Below are 16,343 nucleotides of genomic sequence, written 5' to 3'. Positions count from 1 at the left end.
TTTGTTCCCAGTAGTACGTCTTAGACATTTTATCTTCCTTTAGAGACAAGATATTTAGAAAATACACTCAAATCAAAGGTGTTCTGCTTTAGCGAAAGTAAAAAAAGCTTATCTATCATGCCTGCCCCAGAGAGTATACCAACAGAATGTTAATTTGTATAGGTAAATTCAAAACTAAATTGCCATTGTATTCTTTTATTTTAAAATTACCTAACCTTCCTCAAGTTATAGTTAAAATAGGTAATGTTTAACATTAGAATCACTCATTTTCTTCTAGCAAATACCTTACTACATCTATCATCCTGAGTGAAAATAATGTGTAAATGCCACCGCTATCTACTCTAAGCCCTTCCCCACACTGAAATATGAATAAACGGACAGCTAACTTTAGCTGTCATCGATGAAGAATTTTTGAATATAGCCTCAATGACAAATTGATCAATCCAGAAAAGACTGAGGACAAAAGCTGGAACAAAATTGCATACAAAGATAAAGTAACACTGAACTAAAATTAATACTGTACTAGAGTGGTAGGTTTACAATTGGAGAGTTCTGCAAAATATGTGAAAAGGTAGAAAAATAAAAGTATTTATAGAAGTAAATAAAAACAAATTTATTTATAAAAATAAATATTTATTTATAAAAGTATTTATAAAAGTTTATTATAAAAGTAAATAAAAACATATCCAAGGAAATACAGATTTAAAAAATTCTGGAAAACTTACAGAGATGACAAAGGACCTAATCAACAAAATCACAAGAGATGAATTCTAAAAGTCAGTAAAAAGAAAGGAGCACCAACTGTACATCTAAACAGCTGGGCAGATGAGGAAATCGAGGAAAGTCCCCTGATACTGAGATGCAAATTATCAACTTCAGCAGAAAAACCACTCTTCCAGTTTTTCTCCTGAATTTTTGATGTTGTTGTTGTTTGCGTGTCTGCGCACCTATGTTAACGATTCCATGATCCCCCACTACCCCGCAACAGGCATGATTCTAATGGACTAGAAGCAACCTTAATCAAAATTCCATATCTCAGGATTAGGGTCTACAACATGCCTCCATATATCCATTATGAATACTTTCAAAGCTAATAAGTAAACAGACAAACCTGTATGTTTAAAATAGATTTGTTTTAATATAGCATCCAAACTAACACACTGTTGTTCAAATCATCAGTTTTGAGTTAAACTTTCGATATATTCTCTACAGTTAATTAAATCTTTGTTAATTATGTCTGATGGCCCCAGTACATTATAGGAATTTGGTGTGCTTACTTTAGCTTTCTGACATCAGCTGTAAAGATACATCGATTCCCATGTTGTTCAGTGTCCAGTGTTTCTCTTACATATAGAAAAAAACCTATATAATTTTTTAACCAGGATTGATTTCTTTTCAACTTATTACAGAAACATGGTTTTCTATATTACTATTAGTGACAGAGGCAAGGAATTTCCTATTTCAATTTTAAAATATATGAAAAGGAACTATTTATTTCACATCCAAATTATAACAGGATCAGACTCTGGTTGCCATAGCATTTTTAAAGGGAGAGCTGGAATCTTTACATGACTAAGATGCTCTTAGGGAGCTGGGGGAAGGTTGTTTGAGAAAACTAGATACCATCTACCAACAATATATAGATAGCCATTATGACTAAATAAAAAATATAATCTGTGTTGTGTTTACACTTAAGGCAAGCCTATAATATTAAATTCCTCTGAATCTACTAAAACAATCACATACACTACTTTTCACTTTTAAGAACTATAATCTGTAATTAAGGTTAATGTGACCCATATCTGGTTAATACACTCACAAATAGAGAACTGTCCTAGGAAGAAATATCTAACATTATCTAATATGTAATATATTCTAAACAAAAACAATTTAAGCCTTTTAAAATCAAATTACACTTTTATAAATATTCATTTCACATGCATAATTGCTGCTTCCCCTTCTAATACTTATTATTCAAAGATCAGTACAGAAATGAAGACCGCACATAATTACCTTTCCCTGAGAGAAGCTCTATTTAACACAGGGCTTGGAGAATGCTTTGGCATTGTTGAGGGTGCTGAATGGACTAGTAAGGTCCTTGCTGAATGCCGGGGCTTACTACACGACCTTGGGCTCAAATACTCTTCACATTTTTCTAAAGAGTCATCGAAGTCTCTCCCTTGTGGTGTCCTGATAACCTGTTTTAAAAATTATATACGTATAGATATACAAATACAGATACACATGTATATAACATATTATATAGTAATATAGTATGCATAGTAGTAATATGCATGTGCACACACACTGATTTTATAAAAGTAATAAAACAAATATATGCCACAGCTATAAAGATAAAATTCAGAATATAGTAATTAGTCACTGTAAGATTAAATATTAAATGTATCAAGATTGTCATTATATATACAATGTATAAGACAGTTCGAAAGGCTTTTGAGTAGTGGTGGGGTTCGCATAGGGATGTGTGTATCTAAAACAAAGAATACATCCACATAAACCAAATGGTAGCCTAGTTTAGCTATCAGATCAAACAGAACTAGATTCAAATTCAGGTCTAATACTCATTCACTACTTCATTTGTTCTGGGAATGGACACATGAACAAATCAGAAAAGACAAATGAATAAATTCCTGCTCCTGTGGAACATATATATATATTCTGGTAAAATATATATTCTAATAAGAAGAGATAAATGTAAAACACAAAAACACACCAAGATAAAGAACTAGAATAGAGTGTGTTAAAGGATATTAAGTAACATGAGAAGCAGGGGGGTTAAGTGCTGATGGGTGCGATGGAAAGATTATGCAGGAAAGGAACTGTAACTTTAAATGGGATAGTCAGTAGGAACCTCACTGAGACCTGAAGACCTCAGTAAAGACCGTAAGACCTAAGTCACGAAGATTATCTGTGGAAAGACTATGCCAGAAGAGAGAAAAATAAATGCAAAGATCTTGGGAGTAGGAGGAGGACATGCTTGATATTAGCAAGGGAGCCAGTGGAGCTCGACTGGGTAGTAAGAAATGAGGTCAAAAAGGTAGGTTTTAAGAAATTAATCTTTTATTCTGAGAGAAAAATATGTCCTGACTTTTTCCTTCTATAAATAGGACATCCCAGGCTATTATATTGAGAATAGTCTGCAGAGGGGCCAAGGGCCCTGGCAGGAAATCAGCTAGGAACCTATTATAATAAAATCTGGAAAAACATGCTGGCTTGGGCCAGAATGACTGCAATGGAGGTGAGAAGTGATCAGATTCACAATATATTTAGAAGACACAGCCAACAGGTCACAACTGGTCTCGATGTCAAAGATGACACTAAGGTTTTCTGTCCTAATCAACTAGAAGGGTTGGGTTTGTATGAATTAGATATACTCTTCCAATTGTAAGCATAGAAAATTAAGATATTAGGAGTCTAGTTTTGGACATATTAAGCTTCACATATCTATTAATCTATTAATCATTCAATATATTACAGCAGAGTTTGGGGGAAAGTCCAGGATGAAAATATAAATTGGTAATTACTAGAGTCTAAATGGTATTTAAAGGTATTGCACTGGGTGATATTGCCAAGGAAGTAAAAGTAAATCAAAAGTAGAAAACATCTGAAGAATTAGCCCTGGGAATACTCCAATATTTAGAGGCTTGAAAGATGAAAAGAAAATATTACTGAAGAGTAGCCAGGGAAGAAAGGAAAGAAACACGAGAATGTGTTGTTTTGGAAGTGAATAAACAATGTATTTTAAGGAAGGGGGAGTAACTAATGGGTAAATATAACTTGATAGGTCAAGTTAGAAAAGACAGACCTTTGGATGTTAGTAACAGTGAAGTCATCGATAACATCAACAAAAATAGCTTTAACGGAGTGACAAGAGTGAAAATCTGAAGTTGAATTCATGAGAGAATAAGAGGAGAGGAATTGGATTCATTTAACAAATATTTGAGTCCCAGTCATATCCTAAGTTTTGGGACTACAATAGTGAACAAAACAAAGTCTCTGCCTTTAAGAGTTTATGTTATAGCAGTGCTATTTGTTAAATATTTGACCATTTAGACAGCTATCTAATTCTTCTCAGACTCATTTCCCTCACATGAAAAATAAAGTTAATAATAGCTAGCTTACAGATCTTCCATTATTTACTTAAACTATATTGCAGGATGTCTAGGTGTATACATTAGTTGCCCAATAAATGTATGTCATTTGTTATTAAAACATAAGTCCAGCATAGGTTTTGCTTCAACACTACCATAATTTTCATTATTTTCCAAAATTACAACAAATAATAAGTCAGTGGTCAGCTGAGAGAATCATGCTTTCATTCCAGAACCTAATAGAACATAGTTCAAATGACACAGTTACAGTCCCCAATAACTGACCAACAAGAAATATGTGATCAAGATTGAAGAAAAAAATAAAATTGCTCCATTTTTAGCTATTCAGAGACAAAACAAAAACACAGTAAAAGTTAAAAACAAGATCAAGGATGTTGATGGTCAACAATGTAAGTGCATATGTTCAGAGACACAGAATAGGTAGCTCACACCTGTAGTCTCAACTATTCAGGAGGCTGAGGCAGGAGGAACACTTGAGCTCAGGAGTTCTATGTTGCAGTGAGCTATGACTGCACCACTGCACTCCAGCCTGGGTGACACAGCAACACTCTGTCTCAAAGAAAAAGAAAAAAAAGAAAAGAAAGAAAAAGAAAGTGGGAGAAGGTGTCACACTGTTATTTCTAGAATATATCCAAATACGAGCCACTTGGCCTGGATTATTTTCTTTTTATCAATTTCAATGTCAATTGAGACATGTTAGATGGCAGACCACTTCATTTTTATCTGCTAAATTTTATCCCCAAACTAGTCAGCATTGCTTTATATAAAGCCTTTTATAGGTGACTACCACTGAATTTCTATCACAATATTCACTGAGAATCTCTTGAACATGTTAGCTCACACTCAAACCTAAAGAAATAGAAAAATTTAAACTCACAATCCAGATGAGACAGGGCATATACAGAAGGATAAATGACAGTAAGATATGCTGAAGTGTCAAACACATTCCAATGACAATAACTGCAAAAAGAAATTCAAAGGAAAGAAAGACTTCTAATGGTCTTAATGGTGGAGGTCTCACTGAGGAGGTAGAATTGAAATCAAAGCCATAAGTAGAGGAAAGGAGGAGAAAAGCCATTAGGAATAGGAAAAAGGCACAAGAAAAGATGAGCAAAGATGAAAAATGAATAATAGTTTGGCTATTTCTATACAAATGTAATAGAGAATATCACAGAGGTGGGAGGGATACATTGTACAAGAATCTTAAATGCCGTAACTCAACAGTATTCAAGATTTATTAAGCACCTTCTGCATATAAAGTACCAAACAAAGTAAGAAACAACAATCACGGGTGTTACATAAATATAACAGGAGAACTCAAAAAAAGTTACAATACAGAATATAAGACATCAAGCACAAGTAATGACAAAGGAAATTAGAGCTAAATAGACATGAAGTAATTGTGCAATGGGAACACAGCTTGAATGTATTCCTTCCATGGAATTAGAGTGTATGTTTTGTAAAGTCTTTTATCTAAATAAGGGATTACGAGGTATAACGAAAGGGTAGGTCTATTTGATAAGAATCCATTTCAAACTTAAAGCCTTCAGCCTTAGCTTAAAAAATGTTTCCATAGCTCTTATGAGTTTCCGTTAGATTATTTCCTTTCAAAAGCTAAATGGAATATTATCTCTTTAACTCATCACAGAAGGGTTATATTTCTTCAGTGTATCTTCAATAATACTGGCTTAGAGTCCAAACACTTGAGTTCAAATCCCTGCTGTTTATGAGACCCTGAGCAAGTCATTCACCCTATTAAGGCTTTAGTTTCCTTACCTATAAACTGAAAACACAATCTTACAGATTTGACACAAAAATTAAATGAAAGGAAAGTGAAAACACTAGTGGAGAGCTTGGCTCATAAAGATAATTTTCTTCTGTGTATAGCATTTATACTTCAGCATAAAAAAGACTTTTTTTTACATTTATGAAAAGTTTTTTTAATGACTTTCTATGAACCCACAAATGCAACACTTTCAATATGGCAAATGCTAAAATGAATCAAGATGAAAAAATAACTAATATTTTTAAACTAATCTGAAACTGGTACAGGTAAAAAACGAAACTTTTTTTTCATGTTGCCTTTTTATTTTTTTAATTTATTTTATTATTATTATACTTTAAGTTTTAGTGTACATGTGCACAATGTGCAGGTTTGTTACATATGTATACATGTGCCATGTTGGTGTACTGCACCCATTAACTCATCATTTAGCATTAGGTATACCTCCTAATGCTATCCCTCCCCCCTTCCCCCACCCCACAACAGTCCCCAGAGTGTGATGTTGCCCTTCCTGTGTCCATGTGCTCTCCTTGTTCAATTCCCACCTATGAGTGAGAACATGTGGTGTTTGGATTTTTGTCCTTGCGATAGTTTACTAAGAATGATGATTTCCAATTTCATCCATGTCCCTACAAAGGACATGAACTCATCATTTTTTATGGCTGCATAGTATTCCATGGTGTATATGTGCCACATTTTCTTAATCCAATCTATTGTTGTTGGACATTTGGGTTGGTTCCAAGTCTTTGCTATGGTGAATAGTGCCACAATAAACATACACGTGCATGTGTCTTTATAGAAGCATGATTTATATTCCTTTGGGTATATATATCCAGTAATGGGATGGCTGGGTCAAATGGTACTTCTAGTTGTAGATCCCTGAGGAATTGCCACACTGACTTCCACAATGGTTGAACTAGTTTACAGTCCCACCAACAGTGTAAAAGTGTTCCTATTTCTCCACATCCTCTCCAGCACCTGTTGTTTCCTAACTTTTTGATGATCGCCATTCTAACTGGTGTGAGATGGTATCTCATTGTGGTTTTGATTTGCATTTCTCTGATGGCCAGGGATGATGAGCATTTTTTCATGTTTTTTGGCTGCATAAATGTCTTCTTTTGAGACATGTCTGTTCATATCCTTTGCACACTTTTTGATGGGGTTGTTTGTTTTTTTCTTGTAAGTTTGTCTGAGTTCATTGTAGATTCTGGATATTAGCCCTTTGTCAGATGAGTAGGTTGCGAAAATGTTCTCCCATTTTGTAGGTTGCCTGTTCACTCTGATGGTAGTTTCTTTTGCTGTGCAGAAGCTCTTTAGTTTAATTAGATTCCATTTGTCAATTTTGGCTTTTGTTGCCACTGCTTTTGGTGTTTTAGACATGAAGTCCTCGCCCATGCCTATGTCCTGAATGGTATTGCCTAGGTTTTCTTCTAGGGTTTTTATGGTTTTAGGTCTTACATGTAAGTCTTTAATCCATCTTGAATTAATTTTTGTATAAGGTGTAAGGAAAGGATCCAGTTTCAGCTTTCTACATATGGCTAGCCAGTTTTCCCAGCACCCTTTATTGAATAGGGAATCCTTTCCCCATTGCTTGTTTTTCTCAGGTTTGTCAAAGATCAGATAGTTGTAGACATGCGGCATTATTTCTGAGGGCTCTGTTCTGTTCCATTGATCTATATCTCTGTTTTGGTACCAGTACCATGCTGTTTTGGTTACTGTAGCCGTGTAGTATAGTCTGAAGTCAGGTAGCGTGATGCCTCTGGGTTTGTTCTTTTGGCTTAGGATGGACTTGGCAATGCGGGCTCTTTTTTGGTTCCACATGAACTTTAAAGTAGTTTTTTCCAATTCTATGATGAAAGCCATTGGCAGCTTGATGGGGATGGCATTGAATCTATAAATTACCTTGGGCAGTATGGCCATTTTCACGATATTGATTAATCCTACCCATGAGCATGGAATGTTCTTCCATTTGTTTGTATCCTCTTTTATTTCCTTGAGCAGTGGTTTGTAGTTCTCCTTGAAGAGGTCCTTCACATCCCTTGTAAGTTGGATTCCTAGGTATTTTACTCTCTTTGAAGCAATGGTGAATGGGAGTTCACTCATGATTTGGCTGCTGTTTGTCTGTTATTGGTGTATAAGAATTCTTGTGATTTCTGTACATTGATTTTGTATCCTGAGACTTTGCTGGAGTTGCTTAGCAGCTCAAGGAGATTTTGGGCTGAGATGATGGGGTTTTCTAGATATACAATCATGTCAGCTGCAAACAGGGACAATTTGACTTCCTCTTTCCCTAATTGAATACCCTTTATTTCCTTCTCCTGCCTAATTGTCCTGGCCAGAACTTCCAACACTATGTTGAATAGGAGTGGTGAGAGAGGGCATGCCTGTCTTGTGCCAGTTTTCAAAGGGAATGTTTCCAGTTTTTGCCCATTCAGTATGATATTGGCTATGGGTTTGTCATAGATAGCTCTTATTATTTTGAGATACGTCCCATCAATACCTAATTTATTGAGACTTTTTAACATGAAGGTTGTTGAATTTTATCAAAGGCCTTTTCTGCATCTATTGAGATAATCATATGTTATTTGTCTTTGGTCCTGTTTATATGCTGGATTACATTTATTAATTTGGGTATGTTGAACCAGCCTTGCATCCCAGGGATGAAGCCCACCAGATCATGGTGGATAAGCTTTTTGATATGCTGCTGGATTCGGTTTGCCAATATTTTATTGAGGATTTTTGCATCAATGTTCATCAAGGATATTGGTCTAAAATTCTCTTTTTTGGTTGTGTCTCTGCCAGGCTTTGGTATCAGGATGATGCTGGCCTCATAAAACGAGTTAGGGAGGATTCCCTCTTTTTCTATTGATTGGAATAGTTTCAGAAGGAATGGTACCAGTTCCTCCTTGTACCTCTGGCAGAATTCGGCTGTGAATCCATCTGGTCACGGACTCTCTTTGGTTGGTAAGCTATTGATTATTGCCACAATTTCGGAGGCTGTTATTGGTCTATTCAGAGAGTCAACTTCTTCATGGTTTAGTCTTGGGAGGGTGTATGTGTCGAGGAATTTATCCATTTCTTCTAGATTTTCTAGTTTATTTGCATAGAGGTGTTTGTAGTATTCTCTGTTGGTAGTTTGTATTTCTGTGTGATTGGTGGTGATATCCCCTTTATCATTTTTTATTGCATCTATCTGATTCTTCTCTCTTTTCTTCTTTATTAATGTTGCTAGCGGTCTATCAATTTTGTTGATCCTTTCAAAAAACCAGCTCCTGGATTCATTTATTTTTTGAAGGGTTTTTTGTGTCTCTATTTCCTTCAGTTCTGCTATGATTTTAGTTATTTCTTGCCTTCTGCTAGCTTTTGAATGTGTTTGCTCTTGCTTTTCTAGTTCTTTTAATTGTGATGTTAGGGTGTCAATTTTGGATCTTTCCTGCTTTGTCTTGTGGGCATTTAGTGCTATAAATTTCCCTCTACACACTGCTTTGAATGTGTCCCAGAGATTCTGGTATGTTGTGTCTTTGTTCTTGTTGGTTTCAAAGAACATCTTTATTTCTGCCTTCATTTCGTTATGTACCCAGTAGCCATTCAGGAGCAGGTTGTTCAGTTTCCATGTAGTTGAGCAGTTTTGAGTGAGTTTCTTAATCCTGAGTTCTAGTTTGATTGCACTGTGGTCTGAGAGACAGTTTGTTATAATTTCTGTTCTTTTACATTTGCTGAGGAGTGCTTTACTTCCAACTATGTGGTCAGTTTTTTAATAGGTGTGGTGTGGTGCTGAAAAGAATGTATATTCTGTTGATTTGGGGTGGAGAGTTCTGTAGATGTCTATTTGGTCTGCTTGGTGCAGAGCTGAGTTCAATTCCTGGGTATCCTTGTTAACTTTCTGTCTCGTTGATCTGTCTAATGTTGACAGTGGGGTGTTAAACTCTCCTATTATTATTGTGTGGGAGTCTAAGTCTCTTTGTAGGTCACTCAGGACTTGCTTTATGAATCTGGGTGCTCCTGTATTGGGTGCATACATATTTAGGATAGTTAACTCTTCTTGTTTAATTGATCCCTTTAACATTATGTAATGGGCTTCTTTGTCTCTTTTTATCTTTGTTGGTTTAAAGTCTGTTTTATCAGAGAGTAGGACTGCAACCCCTGCCTTTTTTTGTTTTCCATTTGCTTGGTAGATCTTCCTCCATCCCTTTATTTTGAGCCTATGTGTGTCTCTGCACATGAGATGGGTGTTCTGAGTACAGCACACTGATGGGTCCTGACTCTTTATCCAATTTGCCAGTCTGTGTCTTTTAATTGGAGCATTTAGTCCATTTACATTTAAAGTTAATATTGGTATGTGTGAATTTGATCCTGTCATTTTGATGTTAGCTGGTTATTTTGCTCATTAGTTGATGCAGTTTCTTCCAGCCTTGATGATCTTTACAATTTGGCATGTTTTTGCGGTGGCTGATACCGGTTGTTCCTTTCCATGTTTAGTGCTTCCTTCAGGAGCTCTTTTAGGGCAGGCCTAGTGGTGACAAAATCTCTCAGCATTTGCTTGTCTGTAAAGTATTTTATTTCTCCTTCACTTATGAAGCTTAGTTTGGCTGGATATGAAATTCTGGGTTGAAAATTCTTTTCTTTAAGAATGTTGAATATTGGCCCCCACTGTCTTCTGGCTTGTAGAGTTTCTGCCAAGAGATCAGCTGTTAGTCTGATGGGCTTCCCTTTGTGGGTAACCCGACCTTTCTATCTGGGTGCCCTTAACATTTTTTCCTTCATTTCAACTTTAGTGAATCTGACAATTACGTGTCGTGGAGTTGCTCTTCTCGAGGAGTATCTTTTTGGCGTTCCCTGTATTTCCTGAATCTGAATGTTGGTCTGCCTTGCTAGATTGGGGAATTTCTCCTGGATAATATCCTGCAGAGTGTTTTTCAACTTGGTTTCATTCTCCCTGTCACTTTCAGGTACACCAATCAGACGTAGATTTGGTCTTTTCACATAGTCCCACATTTCTTGGAGACTTTGTTCGTTTCTTTTTATTCTTTTTTCTCTAAACTCCCCTTCTCGCTTCATTTCATTCATTTCGTCTTCCATCACTGATACCCTTTCTTCCAGTTGATCACATCGGCTCCTGAGGCTTCTGCATTCTTCACGTAGTTCTCGAGTCTTGGCTTTCAGCTCCATCAGCTCCTTTAAGCACTTCTCTGCATTGGTTATTCTAGTTATACATTTGTCTAATTTTTTTTCAAAGTTGTTAACTTCTTTGCCATTGGTTTGAATTTCCTCCTGTAGCTTGGAGTAGTTTGATCGTCTGAAGCCTTCTTCTCTCAACTCGTCAACGTCATTCTCTGTCCAGCTTTGTTCCACTGCTGGTGAGGAACTGCATTCCTTTGGAGAAGGAGAGGTCCGCTGCTTTTTAGATTTCCAGTTTTTCTGCTTTGTTTTTTCCCCATCTTTGTGGTTTTATCTACTTTTGGTCTTTGATGATGGTGACGTACAGATGGGTTTTTGGTGTGGATGTCCTTTCTGTTTGTTAGTTTTCCTTCTGACAGACAGGACCCTCAGCTGCAGGTCTGTTGGAGTTTGCTAGAGGTCCACTCCACACCGTTTGCCTGGGTATCAGCAGTGGTGGCTGCAGAACAGCGGATTTTTGTGAACCGCAAATGCTGCTGCCTGATCGGTCCTCTGGAAGTTTTGTCTCAGAGGAGTAACCGGCCTTGTGAGGTGTCAGTCTGCCCCTACTGGCAGATGCCTCCCAGTTAGGCTGCTCGGGGGTCAGGGACCCACTTAAGGAGGCATTCTGCCAGTTCTCAGATCTCCAGCTGCGTGCTGGGAGAACCACTACCCTCTTCAAAGCTGTCAGACAGGGACATTTAAGTCTGCAGAGGTTACTGCTGTCTTTTTGTTTGTCTGTGCCCTGCCCCCAGAGGTGGAGCCTACAGAGGCAGGCAGGCCTCCTTGAGCTGTGGTGGGCTCCACCCAGTTCGAGCTTCCTGGCTGCTTTGTTTACCTAAGTAAGCCCGGGCAATGGCAGGTGCCCCTCCCCCAGCCTGGCTGCCGCCTTGCAGTTTGATCTCAGACTGCTGTGCTAGCAATCAGCGAGACTCCGTGGGCGTAGGACCCTCCGAGCCAGGTGCGGGATATAATCTCCGGGTGTGCCGTTTTTTAAGCCCGTCGGAAAAGCGCAGTATTGGGGTGGGAGTGACCGGATTTTCCAGGCGCCGTCTGTCACCCCTTTCTTTGATTAGGAAAGAGAACTCCCTGACCCCTTGCAGTTCCCGAGTGAGGCAATGCCTCGCCCTGCTTTGGCTTGCGCATGGTGCGCTGCACCCACTGTCCTGTGCCCACTGTCTGGCACTCTCTAGTGAGATGAACCCGGTACCTCAGATGGAAATGCAGAAATCACCCGTTTTCTGCGTCTATTGGTCTCCCAGCTCACGCTGGGAACTGCAGACTGGAGCTCTTCCTATTCGGCCATCTTGGCTCCACCCTCAAAAGGAAACTTCATATACTAAATTCATTTGATTAATGACATGCTCTTCAAATCTATGATATGCAGAGTTTTTATACCACACGTATGAAATAAGATTCCTGAAAAGTCGCTTACACAGTAAGTTGACAAATCATATTAATGGCCATAAAAATGTTATATTTACAAAAACCTCAAGGTCAAATTAGTGCACGTGAGAATTAACTACTACAAATAATGGGAACTAGAAAATTCAGTTACTCAACAAATATTTGTTGTTAGCCTACATAGTGCCTAGTATCACACACTATTCTCTAAAGTTTCTCTTCTGTCATAGGGCAGAAGAGTTCAGAAATAAATACAAATAATTCAAATGGAATTAGCTGAGAAGTAGTTGAGAATAAGGACCATAGGACAGAAGCTCAGTGCAGGTACAACTTGCAGGATGGCCAGAGGAAAGTATGGTTCTGAAAGGGGAAAAAGTAGATATGGGTAACTGAAATCAGTTTCTCAATCTTGCCAAGAACATTCCTTAGTGAATCTTACATGAAGTAAAAGATCAATTCCTATCTTATCTGATTTAAACATTCATATGTGCATTATCTGATTTGGTTTAAGTAAGATGTACTTTTTTTACACTGAAGCTGAATTTAAAAGATATTCTAAAATAATACAATAAGAAAATAATTCCCAAATATATCAGTTCTTGAGGGGAACCCCTCCCCTCTTAGACCACTGTTCTATTCACTTACGTATAAAAAACTTTTTAAATCCTCACAACAACCTTATAAGGTAGACGTTTTTATTATCTGTACTTTATTGATAAGAAAATAAAAGCAAAATCAAACAGCTGTTAAGCAGTGGGGGTTCCAGACCAATTATATATGAGGGATCTATGGCAGAAACAAATTGCAAACTCTCATAGCCCAAGCCTAACAGGATTTCTACAAGGAAAGTCCCACAAAGGATGGGCTCACAATATGATTTACCAATAATCCAATATACACAGCTAAGGAACAAACTGACAAACTTTCTGAGAAAGAAAGAAAACATTCCCAACTAAAGTTATAATGTGATCACAACAATGCTACCAAATCATTCAAGGACAGTACAAGAAAGGATAATTATAGGCCACCCTCAATTGTGGCCATATATGGAAAAATCATAACTAAAATATTTTAATTCAGGAATGTTAAAGAATAAGCTAGAAGAACACAACATGACAAGGCAGTTTATTCAAATAATACAAGGATGGATTATCATTAGAAAATTTATCAATTCACCATAAAAAAATTATCATCTCAACAGGTGCTGGAAACAGCATTTGATAATATTCAATATCCATTCATTGAATATATATCTATATATATAGATAGATAGATATTCTATTCAAATAAGGAATTTCAAGGGAACTTCCTTAACTTTCTAAAGGATAGCTAACAAAACTTTACTGCAAATAATATTTATTTTTTATTTACTGCATATAATATTTATATGTGTGGAAATTTATAGATGATCCTATCAAAGACAAGAATACCCACTACATTAGTCTACACTACAGCATGTTAGGCAATACTGCAGTAGCAAATTAAGTTTGAAATCAGTGGCTTGACATCATAAACGTTCATTTTTCCTCCACTATATGGTAACACAGTTTAGCAAGAGAAATTATACAAAACTGCCCAAGGACTTATGCTGATAAAACATGCTAAACAAATTATAACTGTACTATCTAGAACCTGAAGCTTCATTGTCACTGCAACAACAAGAGTGTTTGCATTAGCCCATTTTCATGCTGCTGATAAAGACACACACGAGACTGGGAAGAAAAGGAGGTTTAATTAGACTTACAGTTCCATATAGCTGGGGAGGTTTCGCAATCATGGCTGAGGGTGAAAGGTACTTGTTACAGGGTGGTGGCAAGAGAGAATGAGGAAGAAGCAAAAGCAGAAACCCCTGATAAACCCATCAGATCTCATGACACTTATTTACTATCATGAGAGCAGCATGGGAAAGACAGGCCCCCATGATTCAATTTCCTTCCCCTAGGTCCCCCCTACAACATGTGGGAATTCTGGGAGATACAATTCAAGTTAAGATTTGGATGGGAACACAGCCAAACCATATCATTCCACCCCTGGCACCTCCAAATATCATGTCCTCACATTTCAAAACCAATCATGCCTTCCCAACAGTCCCCCAAAGTCCGAACTCATTTTAGCATTAACCCAAAAGTCCACAGTCCAAAGTCTCATCTGAGACAAGGCAAGTCCCTTCTGCCTATGAGCCTGTAAAACCAAGAACAAGCTAGTTACTGCCTAGACACAATGGGGGTACAGGTCTTGGGTAAATACAGCTGTTCTAAATGAGAGAAACTGGCCAAAACAAAGGGGTTACAGGGCCCATGTAAGTCTGAAATCCAGTGGGGCAGTCAAAGCTTAAAGCTCCAAAATGATCTCCTTTGACTCCATATCTCACATCCAGCTCACATTGATGCAAGATGTGGGTTCCCATGGTGTTAGGCAACTCCACCCCTGTGGTTTTGCAGGATATAGTCTCTCTCCTGCTGCTTTCACGGGCTGGCATTGTGTCTGTGGCTTTTGCAGGCGCATGGTGCAAGTTGTCAGTAGATCTACCATTCTGGGATCTGGAGGATGGTGGCCCTCTTTTCACACTCCACCAGGCAGTGCCCCAGTAGGGACTCTGTGTGGGGGCTCCTCTGCACTGCCTTAGCACGAGTTCTCCATGAGGGCTCTGCCCCTGCAGCAAATTTCTGCCTGGGCATTCAGGAGTTTCGATACATCTTCTGAAAACTAGGCAGAGGTTCCCAAACCTCAATTCTTGACTTCTGTGCACTCGCAGGCTCAACACCACATGGACGCTGCCAAGGCTTGGGGCTTCCACCCTCTGAAGCCAGAGCCCAACCTGTACATTGGCCCCTTTAGCCATGGCTTTAGTGGCTGAGACACAGGGCACCAAGTCCCTAGACTGCACACAGCACAGGGACCCTGGGCCCAGCCCATGAAACCACTTTTTCCTACTGGACCTCTGGGCCTGTGATTGGGAGGGGCTGCCATGAAGGTCTCTGACATGACCTGGAGACATTTTCCCTATGGTCTTGGGGATTAACATTAGGCTCCTTGCTACTTATGCAAATTTCTGCAGCTGGCTTGAATTTCTCCCCAGAAAACAGGTTTCTCTTTTCTATCACATAGTCAGGCTACAAATTTTCCAAACTTTTATGCTCTGCTTCCCTTATAAAACAGAATGCCTTTAATAGCACCCAAGTCACCTCTTGAATGCTTTGCTGCTTAGAAGTTTATTCTGCCAGATACCTTAAATCATCTTTCTCAAGTTCAAAGTCCCACAAATCTCTAGGGCAGGGGCAAAATGCTGCCAGTCTCTTTACAAGAGTCACCTTTATTCCAGTTCCCAAAAAGCTTCTCATCTCCATCTGAGATCACCTCAGTCTGGATTTTATTGCCCATATCGCTATCAGAATTTTTCCCAAAGCCATTCAACAAGTCACTAGGAAGTTCCAAACTTTCCCACATTTTCCTGTCGTCTTCTGAGCCTTCCAAACTGTTCCAACCTCTGCCTGTTACCCAGTTCCAAAGTCACTTCCACATTTCTGGGTATCTTTTCAGCAATGCCCCACTCTACTGGTACCAATTTACTGTATTAATCTGTTTTCCACTGCTGATAAAGACATACACAAGACTGGGAAGAAAAGGAAGTTTGACTTACAGTTCCACATGGCTGGAGAGGTTTCACTTTCATGGCTGAGGGCAAAAGGCACTTCTTACACGGCGGCAGCAAGAGAGAATGAGGAAGAAGCAAAAGCAGAAACCCCTGAGAAACCCCTCAGATCTCTTGACACTTACTTACTATTAGGAGAATAGCATGGGAAAGACCGGTCCCCATGATTCAATTACTTCCCCCTGGGTCCTTCCCACAACATAGGGGAATTCTG

General features: G+C 38.3%; 1 protein-coding gene across 8 annotated transcripts in view; it reads right to left on the bottom strand.

The window, feature by feature from the left end:
• Positions 1-16,343, bottom strand: part of SPATA6 (spermatogenesis associated 6) — a 171,734-nt gene that overhangs the window by 61,734 nt on the left and 93,657 nt on the right. For all 8 annotated transcript variants that reach the window (XM_004025755.5, XM_004025756.5, XM_019018104.4 and 5 more), the window contains one exon: positions 2,014-2,198. In XM_004025755.5, the coding sequence (XP_004025804.1) occupies positions 2,014-2,198 (185 nt within the window). The remainder of the gene's footprint in view (positions 1-2,013; positions 2,199-16,343) is intronic.

This window comes from Gorilla gorilla, chromosome 1, assembly GCF_029281585.2.
Source record: "Gorilla gorilla gorilla isolate KB3781 chromosome 1, NHGRI_mGorGor1-v2.1_pri, whole genome shotgun sequence".
Taxonomy (NCBI): domain Eukaryota; kingdom Metazoa; phylum Chordata; class Mammalia; order Primates; family Hominidae; genus Gorilla; species Gorilla gorilla.
Note: the sequence above shows the minus strand (reverse complement) of the source record. Positions and strands in the feature narration are given on the sequence as shown.